General features: G+C 38.3%; 1 protein-coding gene across 1 annotated transcript; it reads right to left on the bottom strand.

Moving 5' to 3' along the window:
- Nucleotides 1-1,765: 1,765 nt before the first annotated feature.
- Nucleotides 1,766-24,899, bottom strand: LOC104401349 (WD repeat-containing protein 20-like). Its single transcript, XM_010021767.1, is given in 4 exon segments — nt 1,766-2,311; nt 13,462-14,739; nt 19,820-20,083; nt 24,708-24,899. Coding segments are annotated over 4 exon segments (1,788 nt in total). The 3' UTR covers nt 1,766-2,257.
- Between the last annotated feature and the right edge of the window lie 837 nt (nt 24,900-25,736).

Genomic DNA, 25,736 nt, shown 5'->3' with positions numbered 1-25,736 from the left:
GGCTGAAAAAAGAACAGCCACAGATGTTCCCTGTACGCTGTTGAACTATGATTTGTAGCAGGGACACACACTGTAATCACATATGCAAGTAGCTGCTATTATTACCCTGATGTTGGATACTCCAGTCCTTCCCCAGGGGTTTTGTATTTTTTCAGCTGAAGGAAAAGTCTTTTAAAGTCACTACACATTTTCTCAAGTGTTTCATTTTGACTTAGACCATATGAAGCATTTACATCAGGGAGATAATGACACGGTTTTAATTCTGAGGTTTATCTGTATTTTAACAGTTAAACCCACTGTGTTAATAAAACAAAACTTCTGAATGATAATCCTGCTCAGTTTCAGTGTTTTCCCCATTCCTCATACTTTAGAAGAACATAAGACAGAATTGTGAAGTACAGTTCCATCTTTAATAACGTAGACATTCTAATGGTCAGCTTATAAATGTATCTGGAGGTTTTCTACACAGTATCTGAATTACAAGAATTAGACTTAGTTAAAAGTAGCCACTGCAGTTGTTTCTCCCCAAATTTTCATTCATATCCAGAAAAAGAAAATAATTATTATGCCAGAAAATATCTAAACTTTACTTGCAGTTTAAAAAATTCTACCCCACTTTACTGCTGCTACAGCAGGAAAGGCATTAACATGTGCCCTCAAATACAGCATGTGCATACTTGGGCAAGTTCCACGTTCCCAGACTAGTGGCCTCTGTTCTGCTCTGCACTGCCTGCTGCAGGATTCAGCAAAAGCCTAATTGAGAACACTGCCATATAGGGAATAGAGGAAAAGATACGGCAGGTACTTCTGTTCTCTGTCGTTCTGGGGCTTGACACAGAGCAGAATCTCCTGGGGGGGTTAATCTTTGCAAGAACTATTGAAAACAATTTAAGTGTTCCATTGCCAACTGATTAAAAATAACAGGTGTTCAGACAAGCCGCACTGAACTGTACAAGTACACCCCTACGTCTATCTCCACAACACTTAGCAGCTTAAGAGTGCTGAATTATAAATGAGACGTCTGATGTAAGACAAACAAGTTGTCTCAGAAACGCATCAACTCCAGTACATTGACCTAATTTTAGACTGCCAAGTCAGAAAGCATTTACATCTGCTGCTGCTGGATCTTCCACTTCACAACTCCTGGGACTGTGTGGTTACAAAATCCCTACCCTGCACAGTTGCCTGTCTGTGCAATTTCTGGTGTATGATATATTCAAAGATAAACCATTATGAGCAAGAGCAAAACAATGTTATTTCACCTTCCTAATCAAAATTCAACTATATTAAATATGAAGCCATGTTCTAGATGGGCTAATTTTGAAAGGAATCTGTTGTACAAAGTTTAGATGTTATTTCTGTACCAAACATTTAATTCAACAAAGGATTGATTACATCAAAAGTGACTGAATTTGAACAAAAAGTAAACAAAAATGCATATTTAAGATAGTTTAATATGTATTTTCTGAATTAGAAATATCACTTTCTTAAATGAATGAGTTCTAGTGTAATGTTACTCCCCTCCCCCATCACATTATTTATACATATAATACAGAGCCAATGGCAGTTGGAAACAACAATATTAAAATAAATGTTTAATAGATACAAAGGATCTTTTCTCCACAACATAGTTTTTCTGGTGTCTGGGCACCATTTTAAAGTAATTCTATATTAGCATTAAACTACTTAAGTGCAAAACAATTTTGTTTTAAAAATCTATGATTGCAGCATCCATCTTCCTGAATAACATTTTGAAGCCAGAAAGTAATGACTTTCATTTTCCATGAGTGCATTCCAGGCTGTCTTCTAGCCATCTCTGGTTAAAAAAATCAGTGCAAAATAAACAATGGTGAAGTACTAGTTTAACCATTGAACTTACTTGAATTTAAGAAACATACTTTATTTTACACTATATATATATATATCTTTTATTTATATATTTATAGAGAGATTAAATTACACTGGACTTGAAAAGTATAAAGAAAACCAAAAATGTTACTATTATTTCCTGCAGCACCAAAGGAAGTTTTCCCCCTGCCACAAAAACCCTTCCTTGGGCGCGCAGATTAGCAGTATTAGCTGTAATAAGAACTCATTACATTATTCCTTTGCAAATTACTATGTGATTCACATAATTCCATGTTTACACTCTGCCACATTACAATTTGTGATGCTCTTTGCCTGAAGAACAGCTCCTGGTTCCACTGTCATTACTTCTTGTCCTGCGTTCAGAGGTTTGCTAGCAGTAGTGTGATGGCTATACTACAGTTCCACTTGGAGAATTGGCCTGGTTTTGGGATGACAATAAACCCTGCAAACAAAGCAATTTACATTAATCCAGCAAGAGAACCTGACATTAAGTTTATAAAGTTCTTAGCCTGAAGCTAAAATGAGTACATTTTATTTTTACCACCACTTGCTTACTTTAGCCATCAGCACTTTCTTTCTTACAAAAGAATCTAGGCCGCTATTGTATCAGTCAGGCAGCACACAAAAGAGCTTTCGGTAAGTAAGAAAGCAAGCATGTGCGGTTATGACACACAGTGAATCTGATCCCAGCATTTGATTTAATCTACCTTGCATTTTGAGTTATTGTGAACTGCGAAACGTTGAAAACCATACACCATAAAAGTGATCAGTGTTTTATTAGGGTACCAACAAACCAACCTATTCCAGTATCAACAAGGTTGACACCTAACCTGATAGAGTGAAACAATCTCTGGAATGCTACTGAATATTACAAGCTTTGCATAGAAAAATAGATTATCTAACCAAGTAGTTACTCTGGTAGTTTTAAGAGAGAATGAAACACTGAGCAAGACTTCAGGAAAGATTCCCCATTACAATTTAAGTTGGCATTCAGGAAAACTTTTCACCAGCTCATTTTAACTACATCACTGCTTAAACAAAATGAGACTTACTCATTTCAGACATCATCATGTGACAGTGTGCCACCCCTTGCTACACAGAGACTGCTGTTCTGCATTAAGACTATACCTTACAGATAGATATCAATGGATAAATTCCATTTCAGACTTATGTATAGTAGCCCCTTTTTAATGATTTACATAAAGTAACTGTGTATCAGACTTAGTTAGGAAAAACTTAATATAAAAATACAATTTGGTTTTCTTGCAAGGTCATGATTTAGTTGTAGCAAGTGCCAGCAGGCTGAGGAGCACAATGGCAGCTAAGCGGGAAGCACACCAGTGAGTATCACTGTGTGACTCTACTACGCAGGCATGGTCAGTGCACTTTTAGCAGTTCCTCTCAACAGCTACAGCTCAGGATCTTACCTCAAAATTAAGATCCTGTGACTCAGATCCATCAAACTAGACAAACTCAGGCAGCAATTGGCCTACAACTTCAGAATCTACAGGAGCTCTTTCTTGCTTGGATCCAAGAACTGAAAGGTCATGGCTGGGGAAAAAAAACCCTTTCCACAGAAGAGGTGGAAGGAGGGCTGCACTGGCTGGATTCAAGTCATCAAGTTCCTGCTAAAACCACAGCCCACCCTTTCAAAACTCATCGGATCTACTGGCTCAGACACAATGATTCTAGATACAACATCTGAAGGATTTATAACAGACTATGTGTATATGTACACACATTTATTTATAATAAAGGTATGTGGTGCTTAATTTGGTGTCCTCCATAGACAGCACCTGCAGGAACCAGAACACACTATTTTTACTTGTGTAGTGGATATTTGCTTCAAACACTGCTGAGGTAGACTGAAGTGAGTTGTTCTTTAAACTTGTTTGCCACTCAATACAAAGATACTGCATATTTCATGAGAAGAGAGCAAAAAGTTTCCCAGTTATTAGTTAAGGAGTAGATGGTGAAAAAAAGGCAGAATTTTGAAGCAGACAAACTACTGAAGCACTTCTGAAAATGTTTACAAAGAAAGTTTTGTTTGAAAGTGATGGAGATGAATCAGAACTCTATAGTTCATTACCAAACATTCTTCTGAAAGCCAGCAGCTACTAGAAGGTCTTTCTTTTCAGAAGATTACATCCCCTAAGCAACTTTAAGTACCCTGGAAAAAGACATCCAAAGGTATTATTTTCAGTCTTAATAAATCAGTGATCCAAGCTGTTCATATGCAAGTATGTGTTTTCTAAGCACATAGAAAGTACCAGGGATGACATAATATTTGGTCTTTTTCAACAGGCTCATAACCGTGCTTTGCAGACGAAGAGAAATAAGCACTATTCTACTATCAGATTTACACTGGAACACAACCAATTGTTGGAAAACAAAACGAAGTGTCATTCATTTTCCTACAACTCCTCTAAGAATCCTTGCTCTGCATTAATTCTGCACCTCTGAGCAGGCAAGCTAGAGGATCACCAAGTGGAAAGAATCTAACGATCAGTACCCTTGTGCTACTGCAGACAGGAGAGAGGTCAGAAATTTCGTCAATTCTTTCAAGTGCTGAATTTCAGAAGAGACCTCAGATTTCATACAGGAACAGCAAGAATAAGAATTCAGATTTTAGGCATGTATGTTTTACCGAGTAACAAAAAGATTCTGCAGAATTTTGACATTATATTGCAGCCTTTCAAGCAAGGGCGGTTTAAGAAATCATGATAGGTGCAACAGAGGAAACTTCAGAAAGTTGTGTTACAAGAGCAAAAGAGGGCTGAAATAAAGTTAGCTTTGATACAGAAGTTACCCTTAAGAATCTGATCTGTTGTACAAAGGGTGTGATACTAGAATATCTGTAATTGCATTCTCTGGGAATAATATGATGGATAAGGTTATAAAAAAAAAATAATACAGGAAGCTCCTGCCTGTAAATGAAGAATAAAGAAATTAGACTGCAGTGCTTTCTGTGATGAAACCAGCCAGCCTCATCAATGAGGTGGTAAAGATGGAAGAAAAGCTGCAGCAATTAATAGCACAACAGTGGAGCTGCACAGTCCAACAGCCATGACCGAAAACACCAGAGCTGAGACAGGAGCACTGCGGATGTGCTGTGCAGTACAGTGCATCAGCTCAGAGCTGAACAGCAAACAGCTCACACTGAGCGAGCAGAAGAAACAAATGAAGAGACTGTTCAAAAAAGTTCTGAAAATAAATGGGAGTCTTTTATTAGTGTTGTCATTTTGTAAGCGTGTGGGTCTAGCAGGGGGTGGGAAATGGAACAGTTAGGAGACCCAAGACAGGAATTTGCTAAAGCAATCCTCAGAGAGGGCTCTCCAAGTAGATCCTACATCTTCTGCCATCTTAACGGAATACAGCTGAAATGTGCTTCTTTCACGGAGGATGGTGGTGGTTTTTTTACATCAGCTAGCAAAGGGAGAGTACCGCATGCAGGCTGTTTCAGTGCTAATTGCAAGGGCTGTTCCAGGTTTGTCTCTGCATTCTCTGACTTCCCGAAACACTGAGGACTTGGCATATTTAGTAAAAATAGACTTGCATGGGTAGGAATGAAAAGCCGTAACAACTACAATCCAAAAGGTTCTTTCCACTGATGGCTGTAGCACTCACAGCTGTGCCCTGTCCAGAAAGGCCCACAGCAGTATTGGGGCTAATCATGCTCACAACTCACTGCAGGGAGGGGATTTTTTATAGAATTCCACACATGCTTCAGACAAAGTCTGGGTTTTTTCCCCCCAAAGATCTGAAACATCAGGTTTCACAACAGAAACTATGAAAGATGAGTCCAGAATTGCTGTATTTAAAGAAAAAAAAAACCACAAGAAGATACCAGTAAGTATTAAAAAAAGGCACCAGAAACTACTGAGTTAATATTTACTTCATGTAAATTAGAGCAGGATTCACTGGAGCCAAAGATGCAATCATATGTATTTTCACTAATATAGAAAATAAACTGCAAGTCTGGACACATAAGCAGGAGTTGGGAAACTGATGCCAATGTGCTACCTCACAATGCTCCTGGCACACCCTCAGCCTTCACCCTCCTCCAGCCAAATGGCTCAGCAACTCGCTGGCTTGCTGTCAGAACTGCACCTCTTGCCTACTTTATGTTTTGAAATTGAAAGGTAGAAAAATCAAAGGGTCCAATGTAACAACCAACCAACATAAAAACCAAACAGGGTATCTCCTAGTGCACTTCACTAATACGATTAAGCCAAGTTTTAAAAAAGGCTGAATTAATCGCTGCCCATACAAACATAGCACTGATTTGTTAAAGCATTTCTGCTATTGCCAGTATAAGAAATAATGGGCATTTATTACTGGAAGAATATTCCATGGGTAATTTATTCCTGTCCAGAACTGCAATATTCCTGAAGTAATCTGAGAAAGTAATCTGAGAAAGTCATCTGGACCTCTGCTTGACAGAAGAGCCCACAGCCCAATACAGTGTTTGAGCAATAGCGATATGCCAAAACAGTGAGGTTTTTCACATTTGCTTAGAATTCTGTAGTCTAATCACCTGAATTGGTTTTAAGAGTTACATGAACAAAATCTCCAACAGTTTTTTTATCCAAATGATTCAGCATTTATTAGCTTAAGTCTCTGAATTGCATATACTCACTAAATCAAGGTACTAATGTAATGGAGTCATAAAATGAATTAGAGAATGTTCAAGGAAGCACATGCTGAACATTTACATAACATACAAGATATATTTTGTCTGGGATTTAGGGGGATACAGCAAAGCTGATATCTTTACATAATCTATGTATACACTAAACAGAGTTTTAAGTGTATTATTTGTCTTCTGTTTGCCTTTTTAATTCTTCGTTCTAGTACTGTTACAGAAAAGTATAAATGCTTAAACCATCTGATACTGGTAAAAGCATGTAGCAGCATCGAGGGATTTTCACTTGCAACTTCTCTTCTGTGTACATGAAGAAGTTTCTCCTCAGAGAGGTGTATCACCATTTTACTCATTGCCAACAAAAAGAAAAATCAAGGCTGCTAGAAAGCCAGCAAACTAACTAAAAATCTGCCTAGTGGCATTAGGCAAGAGTGCTTCAAGACTAGCATAGGATTGGAAAAGTGGAAGATAACACATATGCAAGAGAAAAAAATAAGATGCAACTACGTGAACCACAGAATCATAAAATACTGGGGTGGGAAGGACCTCAAGGACCATCTGGCCCAACTTTCTAGGCACAGCATGACCTAGACAAGATAGCCCAGTACCCTGCCCAGCATAATCTTGGAGGCGTCCAATGTTGGGGAGTCTACCGCTTCCTCAGGGAGGTTATTCCAATGATGGATTCTTCTCATTGCAAAAACTTCTCTAGTGGGAAAAGCAAAAAAGCCTTTTGCCAGCAGAAACCTGATCTGGCTCAAGCAATAGAACCTCAAGCTTCATCTCGGTAGTAAGAGCTCACATACTTAAGAAAGGTGTTTCTCTAGCTTCCTCAAAATACAAAAGCCAGTAAGATTTAAAATTTTCAGAATAGAAAATAATGAAATTGAGCTAAACCAGGGAAAACTTCAGGGAAAAGCATATAAAGCGACCCCATTTGAGCTAGTTGTAAACTAACTGTGGTCTTAGCAGGAGAAGCAATGAGCCAAATGAATTCGGTAAGGTTGATGAGCACCTACCAAAATCCAACTTCAAAACCCAGAAAATAATGTGAACACACAAGTTATTTCCTCAAGATGGCTGAGCAGTGTTATTAAAGACAAGCAAGACAACTTTCATGTTCCAAGCCATCTTTTGCCAAAGTATCTTCTACAACCACAGAACTTGTGGAAGATAGTTTTCATTTCATCCTCGCATTGACTGCTGAGAAACTGGTTTGACCAACCAGTTCTTGCATCATTTGATGTAACTGGATGTTCCCAGAAGCTTTCAGGATGGATTTAATTTTGTTCCTCTATTGGTACTTGTTCTTTATATATACCTTTATGTTTTGGTTTCTTATATATATGTGTGTGTGTATATATATATATATATGCATATACACATATATATATACACACACACACCATCACAGTGGTCAGTCAAACCTTCTGAATTACCAGAAAGTTCTCAAGTTCACATAAGAAAGATTGATTTCCTCAGCTTTATTCTTAACAGTGAACTGAAATTTCTCAAAAGTGCCTTTGAAACACCTTAGTAAGTGTAATTTCTTTGGCTCCTTCATCGGTTAACACAGAACCACAGCTGCAAGGGTGATGCAATCCCTAGTCCACTCAGACTGAAGGAGAATGTCTTAAGTCTTCACCTAAACTGGTTCCAAGAAATTTTGCAGCCAAAGTTTTGGACTGGTTTATAGTTTTAGTTGAGATGAGTTTAGTTCTAGACTAGCCACAGGTTTTCTACACAGAACACACTGGAATCATCTGAGTGAACCATATCTGCAGGGCTGTAAATTCAACATTCTTTAGGTAAATATCTAGATCTAAGGCTGGAATAAAGAACATACCCTGCACCAGAGTTCATAGAGGAAAGAGCTCCTGTAGAGTCCTAGAAGGAACAACATTCTGCCCCAGCTCCTATTTGTCAGGTAGGCAGGGAGAATCTAAATATGTCTGTGTTTAACTGAATCCGAGTTTAAACCAGTTTGACAAGTCATTTGATAAGTATTCTATTTCATATTAATCTAGTCCTAAAAAAAAAAATATAAGTATCATGAGACATGACCTTATCAGCAAGATTTAAACATTCAAACATATGCATCATCTTGAGATGAAGTGAAATATTTACTTAGAACAGGTTACAGGATGCGATTATTTTCTTACTTTAAAATACAGCAAGTTAACAGCTTTCATTGTGGCCATTTGTTCAGCACGGTATGTTAGCATAAGACCACCTAAGGACTGCAAGATAAATTAAAACTCAAATGTGGAAAGGACTATTGAAAGTTATCTACATTTACAGTTCAATCACACATTTTTATTTAACATCAGTATACAGAGGACAACCCCAGCAAGTTATTTTGTAATGTCAAGTATTTAGTAAAGTTCTTCAGCTGTAACAGTGACAATAGAACAGCTAAAAATAAGCAGTATGAAACAAACATGATCTTCTCAAAATTATAAATATACCAACAATACTTCTTAAAGCTTAATTATTGCAACAGTTAAATTAACAATAGTTCATGTTAGAAAGGCTCTATGAAATTTATTCAAGTTGTCAAGAAATTAGATGGAAGTGTAAAAAGGAAATACATATGAATTTTACTTTTGATTTTCACTAAAGGTAGTCAATACAATTTTGTACAGTATCACCTAACATGTCAATCTTTAACAAACTCCAGTATACAGAATTCATAAAATGCAGAAAAAAAAAATAGTTTAATCTTTACATGTAAATTGACAGTAAACTAACTGACACAAATTTTATTATTGTAACATAAGCAGGCCAGCATTTTAAATATTAATTTAGTAGCTTTATGTTGTTAAAGGGGCAGACGTATACAATCATTCCAAGTACATATTTTAAGAGATGATAATTCAGAACATGGGTTTTCTAAAAAGTGTTCAGTAAAAGTCATGTTATTTCCTAATCCAGACATCCTCATCATAAAGCCTTTACAGGGTTATGATCTCTCCTGGCTGTACTGGAGCCACTAGTCACACCTCCTCACACACGCTCAAACACACATACCTTGCTATAAATATCACACCAGTGTTCTAGGTTTAAATTCACCCTGACAATGCAGGTATGCTATGTGCAACTTCGCTATTACGCACATTACAGAAAGCTTCAAATTTTAGCATGGTAACCTGAAGTCATATAGCTGTGTTTCAGTTTTTACTATAATCATCCCTGAAGTTTATACAGATACCGTATCACGTTGAAAGAAATCTATTTGATAGTACTTAAATACCAGCAATTGAACTTCAATTGTAATGATGAAATGCTCCTTTCCATTGAGGAAGAATTAGTATGTATAGCTGCTCATCTCACTCAAATATAGTACATGAATGTTTAAGTACTTTCACTAAAACAGAAATCATACTAAAACATGATACTGTTCTACAATTGTAGTTAACTAGAAAATTCAAGGATGTTATAATTTTAGTCTAAGTTCTCCTGTACAATAAGTCAAATAAATAAATTCCATGTGCATTTGTTTTACAAAATGGTAGCATGTTTGTCTTGCCAGGTTATACACTGCCATTTCACCTGTTCATTCTCTGGCCAATCTTACCTTGAGCTTTCTTACAAAGGAAACTCGTCAGCAACTGTCATTTAGATAAAATTGAGCCACTGTACAAGATGGTCAATAGTTAATTCTGAAGTCAAACACAGGAACCACACAGATAGTTCCTCTAACCGCCAAGTTCAGAGAAAGCTTGTTGTGCATATCCAGGTACCACTTTGCTTTTTCAGGAGTTCTGTGGGTTGGTTTTGAGTGGGTTTTGGTTTTTTGTTTTTAATTACTTCTGCAAGTCCTGTAATTCAGTTTGAAATAGCTATAAAGATAGCACATGACGTTTATCTTGGTTCCTTTAAAATTACTTTTCTATGTTTTCAGATGAATACAACACTTCAATAATCCCATTTAGATTTCTCAGCAGGGCCTAGGAAAGATCACGGGGCGAGGTGGGGGAAGGGTGACAGCTAATTGTTACCATGTTAAGAAGAAAGTTCTTACTCTTGTTAAGGCAACCTATTTTTCTCACCACCCTGAACCTTCTTCTGTAGACACAGGCTAACAAAAAACAAGAGTGAAAATTGGAACTCATGAACCCCGAACCTCATTCACCTTCTTTCTAATTGAATTTTGCCATTCATTTCACTTCGCTCTGAGTGAGTGTTAGTACAGCAGTTCTGGAAGTGCAATGCAAGAATGGTATATCCAGTGAGGAAGCTCAAGGTATGATCATGTATACACAAAAGTAGCAATTTAGAAAGTTCATAAACCAACTGTCAGGCCCCTCTGTAAGCACTGTACAGCCTATATAAATATCATAAGGATGACATCTGAGGAGACATTTCTAGATTTATTCCCCCCCTACCTCCCCACTAAGGGCAGCACCAGCCCAACCAGAAAAACGAAGAGAACTTGTCATACACTGTCCAATTATCCAGCACATCTTTTGATGGCTATTCAAAATGAGAGGGAAATGTAGCGCTGGCTCAATGGAAATTATGTTGGACTCTGCAAGCCTGCTTCAGTTTTCCATCCAATTCTTTCTTTAGACTGGCAGTGGCATGAATTTAATGAAGGCCTTTTGAGGCAATGATGGAAGAAGCAGCAAGATTCAGAGGCTTTCACTCTAGAGTTGGCAGACAAAAAAGTGATGGAGTTTCAAGATCACTTGGGGACCCATATTTCAAAAGGAAGACTAGAAATAGCAGCTTTAAACCCCAGAGTAAAGGGATAGCCTAGGATAAAACAGCTGGCAAAATGGAAATGATGGTATATAACCCAGTAAGAAAGACATTACCACGAGTGTTTTATACTTTGACAATTTTCATTAAATAAAATTAAGTGCTTTCCTATAAACAAAAAGGATGCTCATAACGTCCTTCTGGCACAAATATTTTCCTATCAAAGCCCTGTAAACATGCCACCAAAGTTTAGTTTTTACCAGCAGAGTGAGCTTACTAGAAATGCAAGTGAAATCAGAAAAACAAATTCATTTCAAAATTTCTAGGTCAATACTTCCTAAACAATATGGCATTTACATCAGTGTGCAATATATTAATTTTGAAAGTGATAACTTCAGCATGAAAATTACTTACCTGTAATTAAAGTTTTCCATATTGGCCAATACATAAATCCTGATTTTTGGTACTGCATACTTTATCTCTGAAATATTTGAAATGTCATATTCCAAATCAAAGTCAATACACAGAAATATTTAAGTTATACCCAGCCTATCAAAACCCAACTCAGCCACTGAAAGTAATTTAACAGTGTAGTGTTTAGTAGTATGCAAAGGAGTTTAAGAACAAAAAGAAAATATAGGTCACAATAGAAATCTGAGGCACTGTTGGAGGTGTATAAAGTTAATTCATGAGACATATGAATTGCACCAAGTCACAGAAGTGATAACTGCTTTAGCATTTGCATTTAGGACAAACATTTTAAATAGTTTAGTGTTTGGGAGGGGTGCTCTTTTTTTTTTTTTTTTAATTAAATTAATGCTGGCTCTGTAGTGCTGAGGCAAAAAATAGTTTTAGGTAACACTCTTCTCCCTTCTCCCAAAAAAGGGCTTATAATTTTTAGGTTTAGATTCAACCTTCACCTATGTGTTAAGATGCAGAGCAGACATAGCTCTCTATGCATACCTGTGTTTTGACAAATTTGATAACATCTCAAAGATAATTAAATTATACAAACAGTTTTACTTAAAAGTTTCTATCAATGAAGATGTGGTATATAAATATATACAGTACCTCCACTTCAAAAGTCAGATTTATGAACCAAATGGTTAAAACCTTCATGAACCTAAGGAACAGCAGATTTTCATTTAGGCTGCCCAACATGGCAATATTCAGGTATTAGCAGATTACATAATTTTCTTCAGGTGATAACCTACATGCCCTTTTGGAAGTTTTCACAGAAATGATGGTCCTTTTTGCTAGATCAACTCTGGTGATGTTTTCATAGCTGTATTCCTTTAAAATGTTGCTGGCAAACAGAGCTATTGTGGCACAAAGTACTTTTTAATAAAATAATCACCATACTTAGCTTCATTCAAAATTTAGCTTGCTATACATTGGACAGAAGAAAAATGACAGAAAGTTTTACCTGTGTTCAAGTGCATTAACAACAAGATTTAAAACTAGTAACATATCTCAGTGAAGGTTCAACTGATAGAACAGGTGCCATCAAAAAGTACGAGTTTGTTGATGATCAAACTGCCTAACAAAACTAACAGTAACGTAACACTGAAACTACTCAGAGAAAGCTGGCATGGTTTTCCTTAATTTAACAAATATATAAATCAGGACCTGGCTAAAATTAAGAGTTCTTTTGACTACACTGATTCACAATTTCAAGAGCATAAGCTACAGTCAGTAAAGGGCTAGCAAATCTGTGCATAAAATGACTGATGTTTTAATAAGAAGTGGTTTTACATTAACGGCAGGCCACCACAGGAAAGGATAGAGGAATAAAACACTTTGGTTTTAATTTTTTTCAGAGGCTCGTATTTCTCATTAGACTGAAAAGCAGCAGCTTCACAAGCTACTCTCACTAGGAGTGTTGTATTTTGTAGAAAACATTAGAAGGATTATCATTTTAGTGATTGACAGGTTTTACTTCAATCTTCACATAAATAGCTTTCACCATATTGTGGTTATGCTTAAGTATAAGAACACTGATCAATAGTTTAGATGCACAGTATTTATTTCTTCTGCTGGAAGGCAACTATACTTAATTGTATCCAAGACACTTCAAATCATTCAGAAATATGGCATGCAGTATCCAAAAGTATGGCTCTGAGGATTTTTTTTTTTTACATTAAGCATAAAGAAATTTTATAGTCAACATTCATTTATATTTCAAGAAAACTACCTATTCAGAGTTCTAGTTCTTTGATGCAGCATTAAGGATTAAAACTTACCACTTTACCAGGCCTTGCCCATGTGCAAATAAATCCCTCCTGACAAGCAGTGACTATACAGTCTTCAAGAAAAATTAACACAGTCAGTCTTTCATGTGCTATCTTTTTACAGATAAGAGGCTCTAACAAGGGAACATCTTCCATTCGGGGACAGAGAGGTGTTCCCAAAGTTTTAGCTGGGTCCGTTTTGGTTTTAGTAACTAGGTTCAGTTTGTCACTGCTCTTGCTAGATATATGTCCCATGCTATGATTTCTCTTGTGATCTTTTTCATGGTGTCTTTCCTTCCGATCATGTAGTGATAAGGTTGCAAATTTACTAACGCCAGAAGCAATGGCACCATCCATGACACTGCTTTTACTGCCAGCATTTGAGACTGCAGAGTGTGGAAGGCTGTTTGACCGTGGAAGAGGAGGGGGTACAGAGTTTCCAGGTGTTGTGATACTGTTTCCATTACTTCCTGGGTTAGTTCCACCACTTCCAGCAGGTGGACTTGTGGCATTCATGACATTTGTATGTGTCCTTGCTCTTGAGAGAGGTTGGTGGGGGAAGAGGATATCTTCTGTAAGATCCCACAAACAGAGCTGTGTGTCCTGGCCTACTGAACCAAATCTATACGTAACGCTCACTGGACGACTGTCTGTAGAGTTCCTTTTGGATAGCCTAGATTGAGTACTATTTGCTCGATCTCTGCCAAAATGAAGGTCTTGGAAATCCTCATCACTTCCACTAAATTCCATTGGGTCACTCTCTTCTACACTAGTGGTATATGGATCAAACGCAACAACGCTGACCCATGACTTATGTCCGTGGCCTCTCGCTATTACTCGACAGTCCACGAAAGACCAAACTGTTACCAAGTCATCCTCTCCACCTGTCACTATGTATTTCCCATCAGGACTCCAACACACGCACAGCAGTCCTCCAAAGTAGCTTTTCATTGTACCATGCAATTCCACTGAATCAAAGTTAAACACACGAAGAAAACCATCCTGGCTCACACACGCCAAGAACTTCCCATCTGGGGAAAAGGCAAATTCATTCAGGGCACCCTCACCTACTGTCCATTTAAGCAGAGGGTTTCTTGTGGATTTACTCTTGCAAGTGTGAACTGCAAAACTTTCTCCTTGTTTAAGTAGCTGGTAGTGCGGGACTGTGGTACCACAAGTGTGCTCCACGTTATACAAGTACATATTGCCACTGGAATGAGCTACTAGGAAAAGGCTTTCCGAACCTGGTACCCATTTTACGCAGGTTACTCTGGACTTGTCTATTAGTCTCTGTGAAAAACAAAGAAGATACACATCAGAAAGCCTGAAAATTAAAGTTTTAATTATTAACTGTAAATCTGAGCTTTGGGAGGGAGTGGGATGGGGAACAATACTTAAGTGAACTCAACTTTCTATGAGGGAGCTATATTACTGTATTTGCAAAACCTTATCATCTTAACAGGCAGTAAAGAGGAAATTATTTTTAGATTAAGTGCTACCCAAGGTTATTATTATGGTCCAGTCACATTCCACAAAGAATGAACTTCAATCAAGCCAATCTGTTGTTATGAATCTAAAGGCAGTGTTCTTAGCTTTATTTTTCACTGTGTAGGTTGAAGAGCTTGAAAAGGAAACAATCAAAAAAACAGAGAATGAGCTAAAGGGAAAAAAGGCAGTTACTCATCTATACTACATAGGTTACAAATCAACAACAGTAAATTTAGACTCTGGTTTTACCTGAAATCACAAATAAAATCCATCCTCTGATGAAGAAAAGAAGGCTTTAGGAGCCTTTACCAGTTTTTACTGATTCAGGGAGGAAAAGCTACAGACATATTCACCCTGCTATCAAGTGGCTGGAAAGTTAGTAAGTAAATGCACAAGGTTCAGTGAGTGAATTGACAAGGCACCACATACTCTTCACCTGGGAATCCCCACCCACCTATTACTTTTCTTTCATTAGCCAAGGACCTCTCAGGACCTAAGAAGTTTCTTTTTAATAGAGTCTACTACTGCAAAAGAATGGACACACAATTAAATAAGCATTCTTGATCACAATGTCTTTAGTGCTGTAAGAACCAAGAGATAAAGTTTGACTCCTTAAGTTCACTAGTGTAGCTCTGGTGGACTTCTAAAACTTACCAAGTCAGCCATGGCATCACTCAAATGCAACCTGGAGACAAGTAATTCTTTAGATCTGCATTTGACATAGACTGATTACAGGCTGAAAGAAGAGGTGAGCTACGCTAAAGGCAAGAATGCAAAGACAGAGCCTAAGGAAATACCAGGACAAGTTACAAAAATGTAAAAAAAAAAAAAAACCCACCAAACAAAAAAACAAACATAACAAAAAAAAAAAACCAACCAACCAACCCACCCACCCACATCAAAACAACCCTAAACACTCCTATGCTGCTTAGCACAAAAAAACAAACCCAACAAACCAAAAAACCCTAACCAAACAAAAACCAAACGAATAGATTGACTGTTACCCATTCAGGGCCTGTACCTATCACCGGAAAGCAGCATCTGATCATTATAGATCAAACTTTTGCGTATACTTTTGCTGCTGTCAACCTCAGTGTTAAGACCAGGAAGCCTCTCTCCTGTGATTTCTCATTGGTTAAATTAACCATCTTGTACTCGAGAGCTGAGGTATGTAACAACCTGGTCTTTTCCTCAAATGCAGTAACTTCAGAACAACATATTCTTAGCTTCTGTTGTGATACTTTAGGTAGTTTGTCATGTGTTCATTGATATTTACTATTCATGTTTTAGTAATTTAGTTTTGATATCAAGTGTTAGGAAGTTACCTGGTACACACCAAGTGAATACAGTCAGGGAACATCAGCCCAAGTGGCTTGCTATAAGCGAAAGTCTTCTCATTATGAAACTATCACTAGTACGGCAAAAAAGCACAATTTCTTGCTCTCCTGTAGTAGAGCAGCTCAACCTGACGTACACCCTCTACTCGTTAAGAGTAGCTGCTCAACTTTTATACTAGAAATGACATTTTACATCTATAATCATGTTAGGCTACATAATCTTAAACAGTGTACAGGAATCCTGGAAATGATCTTTACTTCAAGGAGACGATGAACAAAACAGAAAACTGCCACCTGCAATGAGAACAGGTTAGCTCAAGGAGACAAGATGCAGAGAGACTTTAAGCTGATATGTAGCAACTGACTACATACAACTCATCCCTTTCTCAACCAGAAAAGCTTTAAATTCAGCAAGATGATAAAACCTCTAAATTTAGCACTTCCTGAAGTTTTAAAAGCTTTCAGCTGGGCTCACGCACTTCTGCAGCACAGTGGAACAAAACCTGAAGTCAGTATGACTGACAGCTGCGTTACAAAAATGCACTGAAAGGAGTACAAAGCAAATCAGGGAGGTAACTGGGATAAGGAGCTTATGTCCAGTTTGATGATGGAATAGTAAATGAAAGAGCTTCAGTCACCGGCCAGAAAGCCAAGCCAAGCCAAGATTATCTTGGTAGCCATGTTCTGTACAAGCTTGAAGGGACAAAAATATAAGCATAGGCCACAAAGGAGTGAAAAAACTGAGACAATCAAGAATGTGCATTAAGGTCTGACAAAGAGCTTTGACAACACAGATATAGGAAAAATATATTAGGAAACAAAAATGCAGCTTAAGGCTTTAGTTAAAATAAATAAGAGTAAGGTGAAAGAAACTTAATTCAATTGGCTAACTTGAGAATAAACAACTACCACCTGGAAACAACTGACTCTGTGAGGTATATTTAGTTGGTTTCGGCAATAAGAAAGTCCCACTAATTAAATTCTGACAAAGCTAGAAGGAATACTGCTGCTCTTACAGATTGATTTAGGTAGGCAGCCACAAGCTATCACTCACATCAGCCTTTCAAGTCCCTACAGTCTTCTGTATCAACAGAATTAAAAAGAGTAACAAATTAAGACTGCATTAAAGTCTTTGCATTTTAAGTTCAACATAACCTTCTGTATCATAACAGGTAAAGTTATTTCACATATCACATATGATTAAGTGCTATCCTGATTGCTTTATCAGAGGTGATAGTCAAAAGACAGCTTTGGGCTACCTGAATCACCAAATTACTAACAGGCCAGGTGGTGAATTCTATTGCCTCTAGCATCCGTGCTAAATCTGTCAAAATACGGCTTTTAGCTACAAGCCCAAACTTCCAAACACTTCCAGGCCAAACTTCAATACTGTAACTCACAGATCAAAAATACGAAGTTTTAGGATTGGTTCTACCTGCAGATAACATCACTGTAGAAAACAAGAATTTGTCATTTAACCCTAGCCTACTCTGCACATAGTTTTGGTAGCACTGAACAAATCCTTATGCTAGCTTTGTAGAAAATAGATAATCTCATTTAATTTCCACCAAACTGCCAAAGGATGTATTCCCACCACAAGGAAGTAATGCTTCCAGACAAAAAAAAAGACAATAGTGTCAAATGGAAGCGGCTTCTGTGCTTCTATCATTTGTGGACTGCTACAAGAACTATACATCCAGCAATGCAGCTTCAAACTGTAGACACTAGGCAGTAAACAACAAAGGCTTGTAAACTCACACTGGACCTTTATTAAGTATTTCAGCAGAAGTTCTTCCCAAAGCAACCACAGTTCAACTACAATAGTGGGAACTGCTCTGTGGTATGAAACTCCAGCTGTTCTAGTACTTCTAATGCCGTTTGTAATACTTGCACTATTACCATGCAAGATTAAATTGAAGCTGTACTTACACAAGTAACTTGTTCACATCCAAATTAGCATTCCCAGTGGTGACAAAGTTTGGTGGTTTTTGGTTTGGGGTGGATTGTGGTGGGGTTTTTTTTGGGGGTGGGGAGATGGGGTAAAAGGGGGGTGCAGTAGCACATGCGGAAGGGTAAAATGAACATTTCAACTACGTATGCAGACGTTTCTACCAGAGTAGTCTCTGCAGCATTAAGAGATTCTCTAGCACTGTTTCCCACTCAACACAAGCAGAGACAGAGCAGCTGAGAAAATGCTAGGTAAGAAAAGCACCCCTCTTCTGATCTAGCTGTAGCTACTTTTAGAAATCTGAGGAAGAATTAGACAGTTCTAATTATAAAACATTCCCACTGAGAACAATACTTCAACCTTCTTTGCACAAAGAGAATGCAATACATCTCTCTGAGGTGGGAAAGATTTCTTGCTCAGTTTGAAAGCTGAGCAAGGCTTAACTTCATGTGCAAGGCTTTTACCCAAAAACAACCAAAAAAAAGCTCCCAAACCAAAAACACCCACAAAAAACACCCACAAAACACACCCACAAAAAACACCCACAAAAAAAACTCACAAAAAACCCCACAAAAAAAACTCACAAAAAACCCCACAAACAAAAAACCTCACAAAACCAAAACCCACACCACCACAAAAAAAAACAAAACAAAAACCCAACAACAACCCCACCCCACCCCAAAAACAAATACCAAAACCAAACCAACCACCAAAGGTCTTTGCTATTACCCCCAGTTCACCTGCAGCTGGATTAAAACACAAAAGGGAAGAAAACAAATGCAAACCCCCCAAAAAACCAATCATCTCCCCCAACCTACCCAAATTCCAAATTCTTATTGCTATCCTCTGCAGAAAGTGCTGTCTAAAGTTGTACCAGTTACCAGATTTCTTTCCTTGTTCACATCCAGACACTTACTCCTCTAAGAATGCTGGTACTACCAGATAATGGGAGCCAGTGGCCCAGTAACTGGGCATTAGTCCCCCTCACAGTACTCCCTTCTGTCTTTTCTTATCACGCAGCAGCAAAGTAGATGGAGAGTTTCTTTCAGGAACATCACATGGCTAAGACCTCACAAGCCTTCAACTTTCTCCATGCAGCATTCAGCTTGGTATCTTAGTCTTGCCCAAGCAAGCTTATAGGAATCCTTGATAGAGACAGTTTCTGCTGTAACATCCTACCCATAAAAATAGGTATTTTTACCTTATTTAATATTTTGACCAGAATATTAGTTAAATAGGAGATAAATGTTCTCTTCTTCATTCAGAACCCGATGCCTCAGAAACAGCTGACTGCAGAGCACACGCAGCAACACTGAGATTCGCAGACCTTTTTTCTCCTCAGTTAACTGCAATTAACACTAGTTACAGTATTATCCAAACTAGAAAGTCCTCATTTTTAATCTTAACCCCCAAAAGATTTCTTCATGAATAATGTTTTTGTGTAGCTATTCCAAGGCAATGAAATAGCTGAAAAACAAAGGTGGTGACTGAATGATAAGCTATATAGGCAAAGAGAGCCACCTACAGAACTTTGAGAATCTAGGATCTTTGATACCACAAACACATTGCATGCAACAATGTTAAGATTTCTACTTACTTCCTCATTAAATAATTTGCTAGTTTCTTTTTTAATAGGGTCTATAAGTTGAACCTGGCCTGCAGAGAAGCCCACTAGAAGAGACACACTTTCTGCTGTGGCTGTTAAGTGATTGAAGTCATGGCATGTAGGTTGTGTTCCTTTGTATATCCTTTTGTCTATTGGTTTACTCAAGTCCGCAGCCTGTAAAGAAAGCAAACAGAATTAAGACAGTTTATCACAATGTGTACATATAACCAGTTCTATTTGCAAATAACGTTTACACTAAGCAACAATTTACACAGTCACAAAATCCTACTTTTAGAAGCAGCTTTGTATTTATCAAAGACATCCCAAGATGTTGTCAAAAGGTCTATCTTTTCATATAATGCAAAACCTGTGTTTTTCAATTTTGCTAAACACTATACCAGCTCCTACTAGCCTTTGCAGGTTGTCACAAACCAGTGACAACCATTCAGCAACACAAAGGCTGCAGTGAGTCCTCAAGACCAATATATTCCCAGAAGGCTTCTCCTGCCAGAAAAGGCATTCCATCACAGAGGCAAGTTATCTTCTACTTTCCTAGTAGCAGCTTTCTCAATATTGAGTACAATTAATTTTGGATTAAGAACAGCATATTTTCAATCACCTGCTACTGTAAGTCTATCCTTTTATAACAGGCAAACATATGATATTGGTCTCAATTAAAAAATATCAACTAGATCCTAGGGGAGCATTTTGCTGGGAACACTGACTCAAGATGCTGATGCTGTGATTATAAAACACATTTTAAGCCATTAAGCTACAAAGTAATTGTGCTTCTGACACTGAATATAGACTTCAAATACAGAGCTAAAATAAGACAAAATAAGTGCTAACAAAACTGAGGAACTTCAATATAAACAACTGAAGACCTGGCACTAAAGTGTCAGAAGAATCAAAAGAAACAGAAAAGCAATTTAAAATGCCTTTTCAGTTGTGTCACCCATGTTTATCCCCGTATCACTTCTGAACAGACAACCTAATCTTTCATCATCCAGAGATTAAACCCCACACATTTCATATGCAAGATCATACATCAGGTTCAACTTTTTTTTTAATCTCCATTTACTAGATTCAGAGTCTGTAATTAGAAAGCTGCAGATACTCAACAATATTCCAGACCTGTGATGTAGCTGTGATTTGGGACTCTTGATTCTAATTCTGACATACATTTTTTCAGTATTTTTAGTCAGAGGAAATCGGGCCAGCAATATACAAAATAAAACTTCTTTGAGGAAGAGGACAAGCTTCACATAAAAGAAACTTACTGCAATGTATTAAACCCTCGAGGATAAGGTCTAAGAGTAGAAAATCCTTGGTGTGCATGAAACTACACAAACAGAAACTCAACCAATGAACACAGAGAAATCATAACTAGCTACACACTGAATCACATCATGTGAGCCATTTCCAAAGTAAATTTAACCACATTATACTCACGATAAGCATATATACACAACAGTATTAAAGCTGCACTTCTGTTTTGCAGCATTTATTATAAATCAGCTTAATCAAGTATATGGCCTCATGGGTTGAAAACTCCAAAATGAGATGATGTATTCTAACTTCTAAAGTCAGTGGATTAAAGTTATTCTCCAGAGCCCAGATAGCCATTATAAGCTAGAAAAGAATATTAGCAATACCTCTTCAAGGAGAACTTAAATAGAATACTAACTCTACTGGGAGATCATAGGATAAGATGGATGACCACCAAGGAACACGAACATACAGATGTAAATCTGTAATTTGAATATGAAAGATCAAATCCTAGAGGCCACACAGTTACCTCTTATATTGTGCAAGATTCCCTTGTCCTGTATCATCATGAAATAAATTATATCTAGAGCAAATTCTCAAAATTGAGGTAGCTTTTCTATCTGGAGACCATTCTACAGAAACATAGAGAAAGAAATGCAAAGTTAACAAGGTTAACCTGTGAGACTAAAGGTTGTGTCCTCTGGACAAAGGCTCCAGCAGGACCCAATGCCTAAAAAGAAAGACCTCTTTTAAAGCAAACAGACCTCAGCCTGAATCATACTGAACAGAGAACCACAGACTCTTCCAGCCAGCAGAAAAAAAATGAATATTCCCAGGTGTTTCTCCTTCTGAATCTTCACTATCCTTTTCAGCACCAAAGAATCAATAGGTGGCTATTTTCAGACTGGAACTATACCTTGCTCTTTTGCCTGGTTGAGGTTTTATATCACTAGCTTTTGTTTTTGTTGTCCAACAAATTTGGTGTGACTGAAGTTCCCAGTCTTCTGAAATTGTGTGGTAACAGACCTAGCAAGACATGAAATTCTCATAAATTAAATCTAAGCACAGATTTCACCATGCTTGTTATAGCTGTTCTCTAGGAACCAGATGGCAGTGACAATCTGTCTGAACTTAAATGGAGTAAAAATAAACTAATTCAACCTAGAATTAACCAGGCTTCTACTGACAGGGATGCTCCGCCTTTTATTTACATGCAGCTAGTGTTTTCAGTTAAAATATAGTTGTCTCATGGAGATAAGTCAAATCTCCAAACACAGAAGTACCCTATTGGTCTTGATATCTCTTAATTGAAAGACAGGGTAGGCTCAGCGAGCATAAAATCTACGAGACATTTTCTTTATTTCTGCACAGCAGAATGTTGCTATTGGATCTTGTTAAGAACAAGAAAAGCACTACTCAAAATCCAACCATGCCTGGGTCTCAGCATTTCACTAGCTCACCACTAAATCCATTTGCTACAGCTATTTTGTGGAAGATCCAATTCTCAGAAAAGAGCTTTTACATGAGATCTGAGTCCGTAACTGGCAAATCCTAGGATATGACACTATCTACTGAACAAGGTGACGTGAGCTGTCCCCCTCTCAAAAGAATGATGTACTTTGAAAGAGAACAGAAAGATCTTGGGATTAATTGTTACTGAACGTGGAGGTTAAAAACACAGGATCAGGCACTCTCACCTCCACTTGAGCTGGCAGCAAGCTATCTGCGTACCTCCTGTCTCAGTTCCTTTAAGATTTTCCTCTGAAAAGCACTCAGCACTATTCCAGCCTGTCCACTTTGGGAAACTTACTCCATTGCGGATGATTCATAATGAGAGCAACAATTTGTAATCAACAACTGAAAGGAGGTTGGGGCATCTAATGCAAGGCTAAGAATAAATACCAGCCTCCCTTTGAATAAAAATATGAAGCCATTGAACTGCACCTTACCTAATCAAGACTCTGCATCTTAGCACCTTGGCCAACTGATACCCGCATCAAATGTCTGTTCTTTCCAACATACAGTGGTGTTTTATGTACCCCTTGGGCAAAGCAACAAGGAATAGTAGTTATAAGGCAACAAAACATGAGGAATTTCACACAACACCTGTCTAAAGTCAGTGATACAGCTGAACAAATTTGTGTACCCTAGGCATCAGCAGCTTTTGAGTCCTGCCTCTGAACAGATTAAAACTCTCTAGAGAACCCTAGGCTTACTTACAGAAGAACTGACCAACTTTGCCCTTAAGTTCTTTGCAATAAATTCATACTCTAGAAATAAAATGTGAACCATGTAACTCTTTTGAGGACTTCCTTGTGTCACTTAGTTAACTCTCACAGCACACTCTTTTAGCAAGATTAGCCCCACTCCAGTTAAAAAAAAAATCCACACAATTAACAGTCCAGCAGTTGCACATTCACTCTGAATTCATGAATTCCAGCAGAAAGGCAGTCAAATAGAACATCTTAACCATAGTGGGGTAGCTTGACCCTGGCTTGACACCAGGTGGCCACCGAAGCCACTCCATCCCTGCCCTCAGCTGGACAGGGGAGAGAAAATATTACTCATGGGTCAAGATAAGGACAGGGAGAGATCACTCAACAATTAACCACCACAGGCAAACCAGACTTGACTTGTGGAAACTAGCTGCATTTATTACCAATTAAATCAGAGTAGGATAATGAGAAATAAAGCCAAATCTTAAAAAAAAAAAAAAAAATAAATAAAATCTTCCCTTCACCCTTCCCTTCTTCCTGGGTTTAAGTTTACTCCAGATTTTCTCTGCCTTCTCCCCCACAGCAGTGCAGGTGGGTGAGGAATGGGGGTTGCAGTCAGTTTATCACAAGTTGCCCCTGTCACTCCTTCCTCCTCGCATTCTTGCCCTGCTCCAGTGTGGGGTCCGTTCCTCTCACAGCACACTCTTTTAGCAAGATTAGCCCCACTCCAGTTAAAAAAAAAATCCACACAATTAACAGTCCAGCAGTTGCACATTCACTCTGAATTCATGAATTCCAGCAGAAAGGCAGTCAAATAGAACATCTTAACCATAGTGGGGTAGCTTGACCCTGGCTTGACACCAGGTGGCCACCGAAGCCACTCCATCCCTGCCCTCAGCTGGACAGGGGAGAGAAAATATTACTCATGGGTCAAGATAAGGACAGGGAGAGATCACTCAACAATTAACCACCACAGGCAAACCAGACTTGACTTGTGGAAACTAGCTGCATTTATTACCAATTAAATCAGAGTAGGATAATAAATGGAAATAAAGCCAAAACTTAAAAAAAAAAAAAAAAAAAATAAAATCTTCCCTTCACCCTTCCCTTCTTCCTGGGTTTAAGTTTACTCCAGATTTTCTCTGCCTTCTCCCCCACAGCAGTGCAGGTGGGTGAGGAATGGGGGTTGCAGTCAGTTTATCACAAGTTGCCCCTGTCACTCCTTCCTCCTCGCATTCTTGCCCTGCTCCAGTGTGGGGTCCGTTCCACAGGAGGCAGTTCTCCATGAACTTCTACAGCGTGGGTCCCTTCCAGGACTAGGGTGTAGTCATTCAGGAACAGATTGCTCCAGCATGGGTCCCCCGTGTGGTCACAAGTCCTGCCAGCAAACATACTCTAGCATGGGCTCCTCTCTCCACAGAACCACAGGTCCTGCAGGAACCTGCTCCAGCATGGGATTTCCACAGGGTCACAGCCTTCTTCAGGCATCCCCCCTGCTCTGGCATGGGGTCCTCCATGGGCTGCAGGTGGATATCAGCTCCACCATAGACCTCTGTGGGCTGCAGGGGGATAGCCTGCCCCACCATGGTCTTCACTATGGTCTGCAGAGCAATCTCTGCTCCAGCTGCAATTGCTCCTGCACAGTAACTTTTTCCTGCTTCTTAACTCTGTTATCCCAGAGGTGCTACCACCATTGCTTGGCCTTGGCCAGCTGCAGGTCCATCTTGGAGCTGCTGGCATTGGCTCTACAGACACAGGGGAAGCTTCTGGCAGCTTCTCATTGAAGCCACCCTGTAGCCCCCTCTACTATCAAAGCCTTGCCACAAAAACCCAATATACACACCTTTAAGTACCTAAACACTAGGAAGAAAATGGGGAAAATGGAAAAAAAAAAAATTACATAAATCTGAAGCAAATCATTTAAGTTTTCAGATTCTGATGTTCGAAATGTCTGATTAGGATGGGCATCAATAACCTTTGTTCCATAGCTGTATGTAATTCTAAGGTCAAAGCCAGATTAGTATCTGTCCAAGATTCATTCTTTTTATGTACTATTGATCCGAGACTTAGAGCTTTCATACTAAGATTTCCCAAAGTGAATCATGTTATTTCAAAGTCAGCATTTGAACATGCTCCTTGACAGATGTGATTTCTTCCTGTACCTTTTCTTTCCTCCCTTAATTTGTACCTTTCTGCAAATTTTAGTTCAATTAAATGCATCATAGATGCAACATTTCCTTCCAAGCTACAAAACATCTGAGATCAGAAAAGGAAAACAGTTAGTAATTTATCTCGGATAATTTCAACTGTAGTCATCAAAATGCTTCCTTTAGATACTTAGTAGTATTTAGCACCACATTTGCCAGAAGACTGGGTCTCAGTGGGCCATAGCTGTGAGACTGAGACAGAATATTAGGTCTTTA

This window comes from Nestor notabilis, unplaced genomic scaffold (genome assembly GCF_000696875.1).
Source record: "Nestor notabilis isolate BGI_N333 unplaced genomic scaffold, ASM69687v1 scaffold6719, whole genome shotgun sequence".
In the NCBI taxonomy this organism is placed as follows: Eukaryota; Metazoa; Chordata; class Aves; order Psittaciformes; family Psittacidae; genus Nestor; species Nestor notabilis.
The sequence above is the reverse complement of the archived record's forward strand: the minus strand, read 5'-3'. Positions and strand labels throughout refer to the sequence as shown.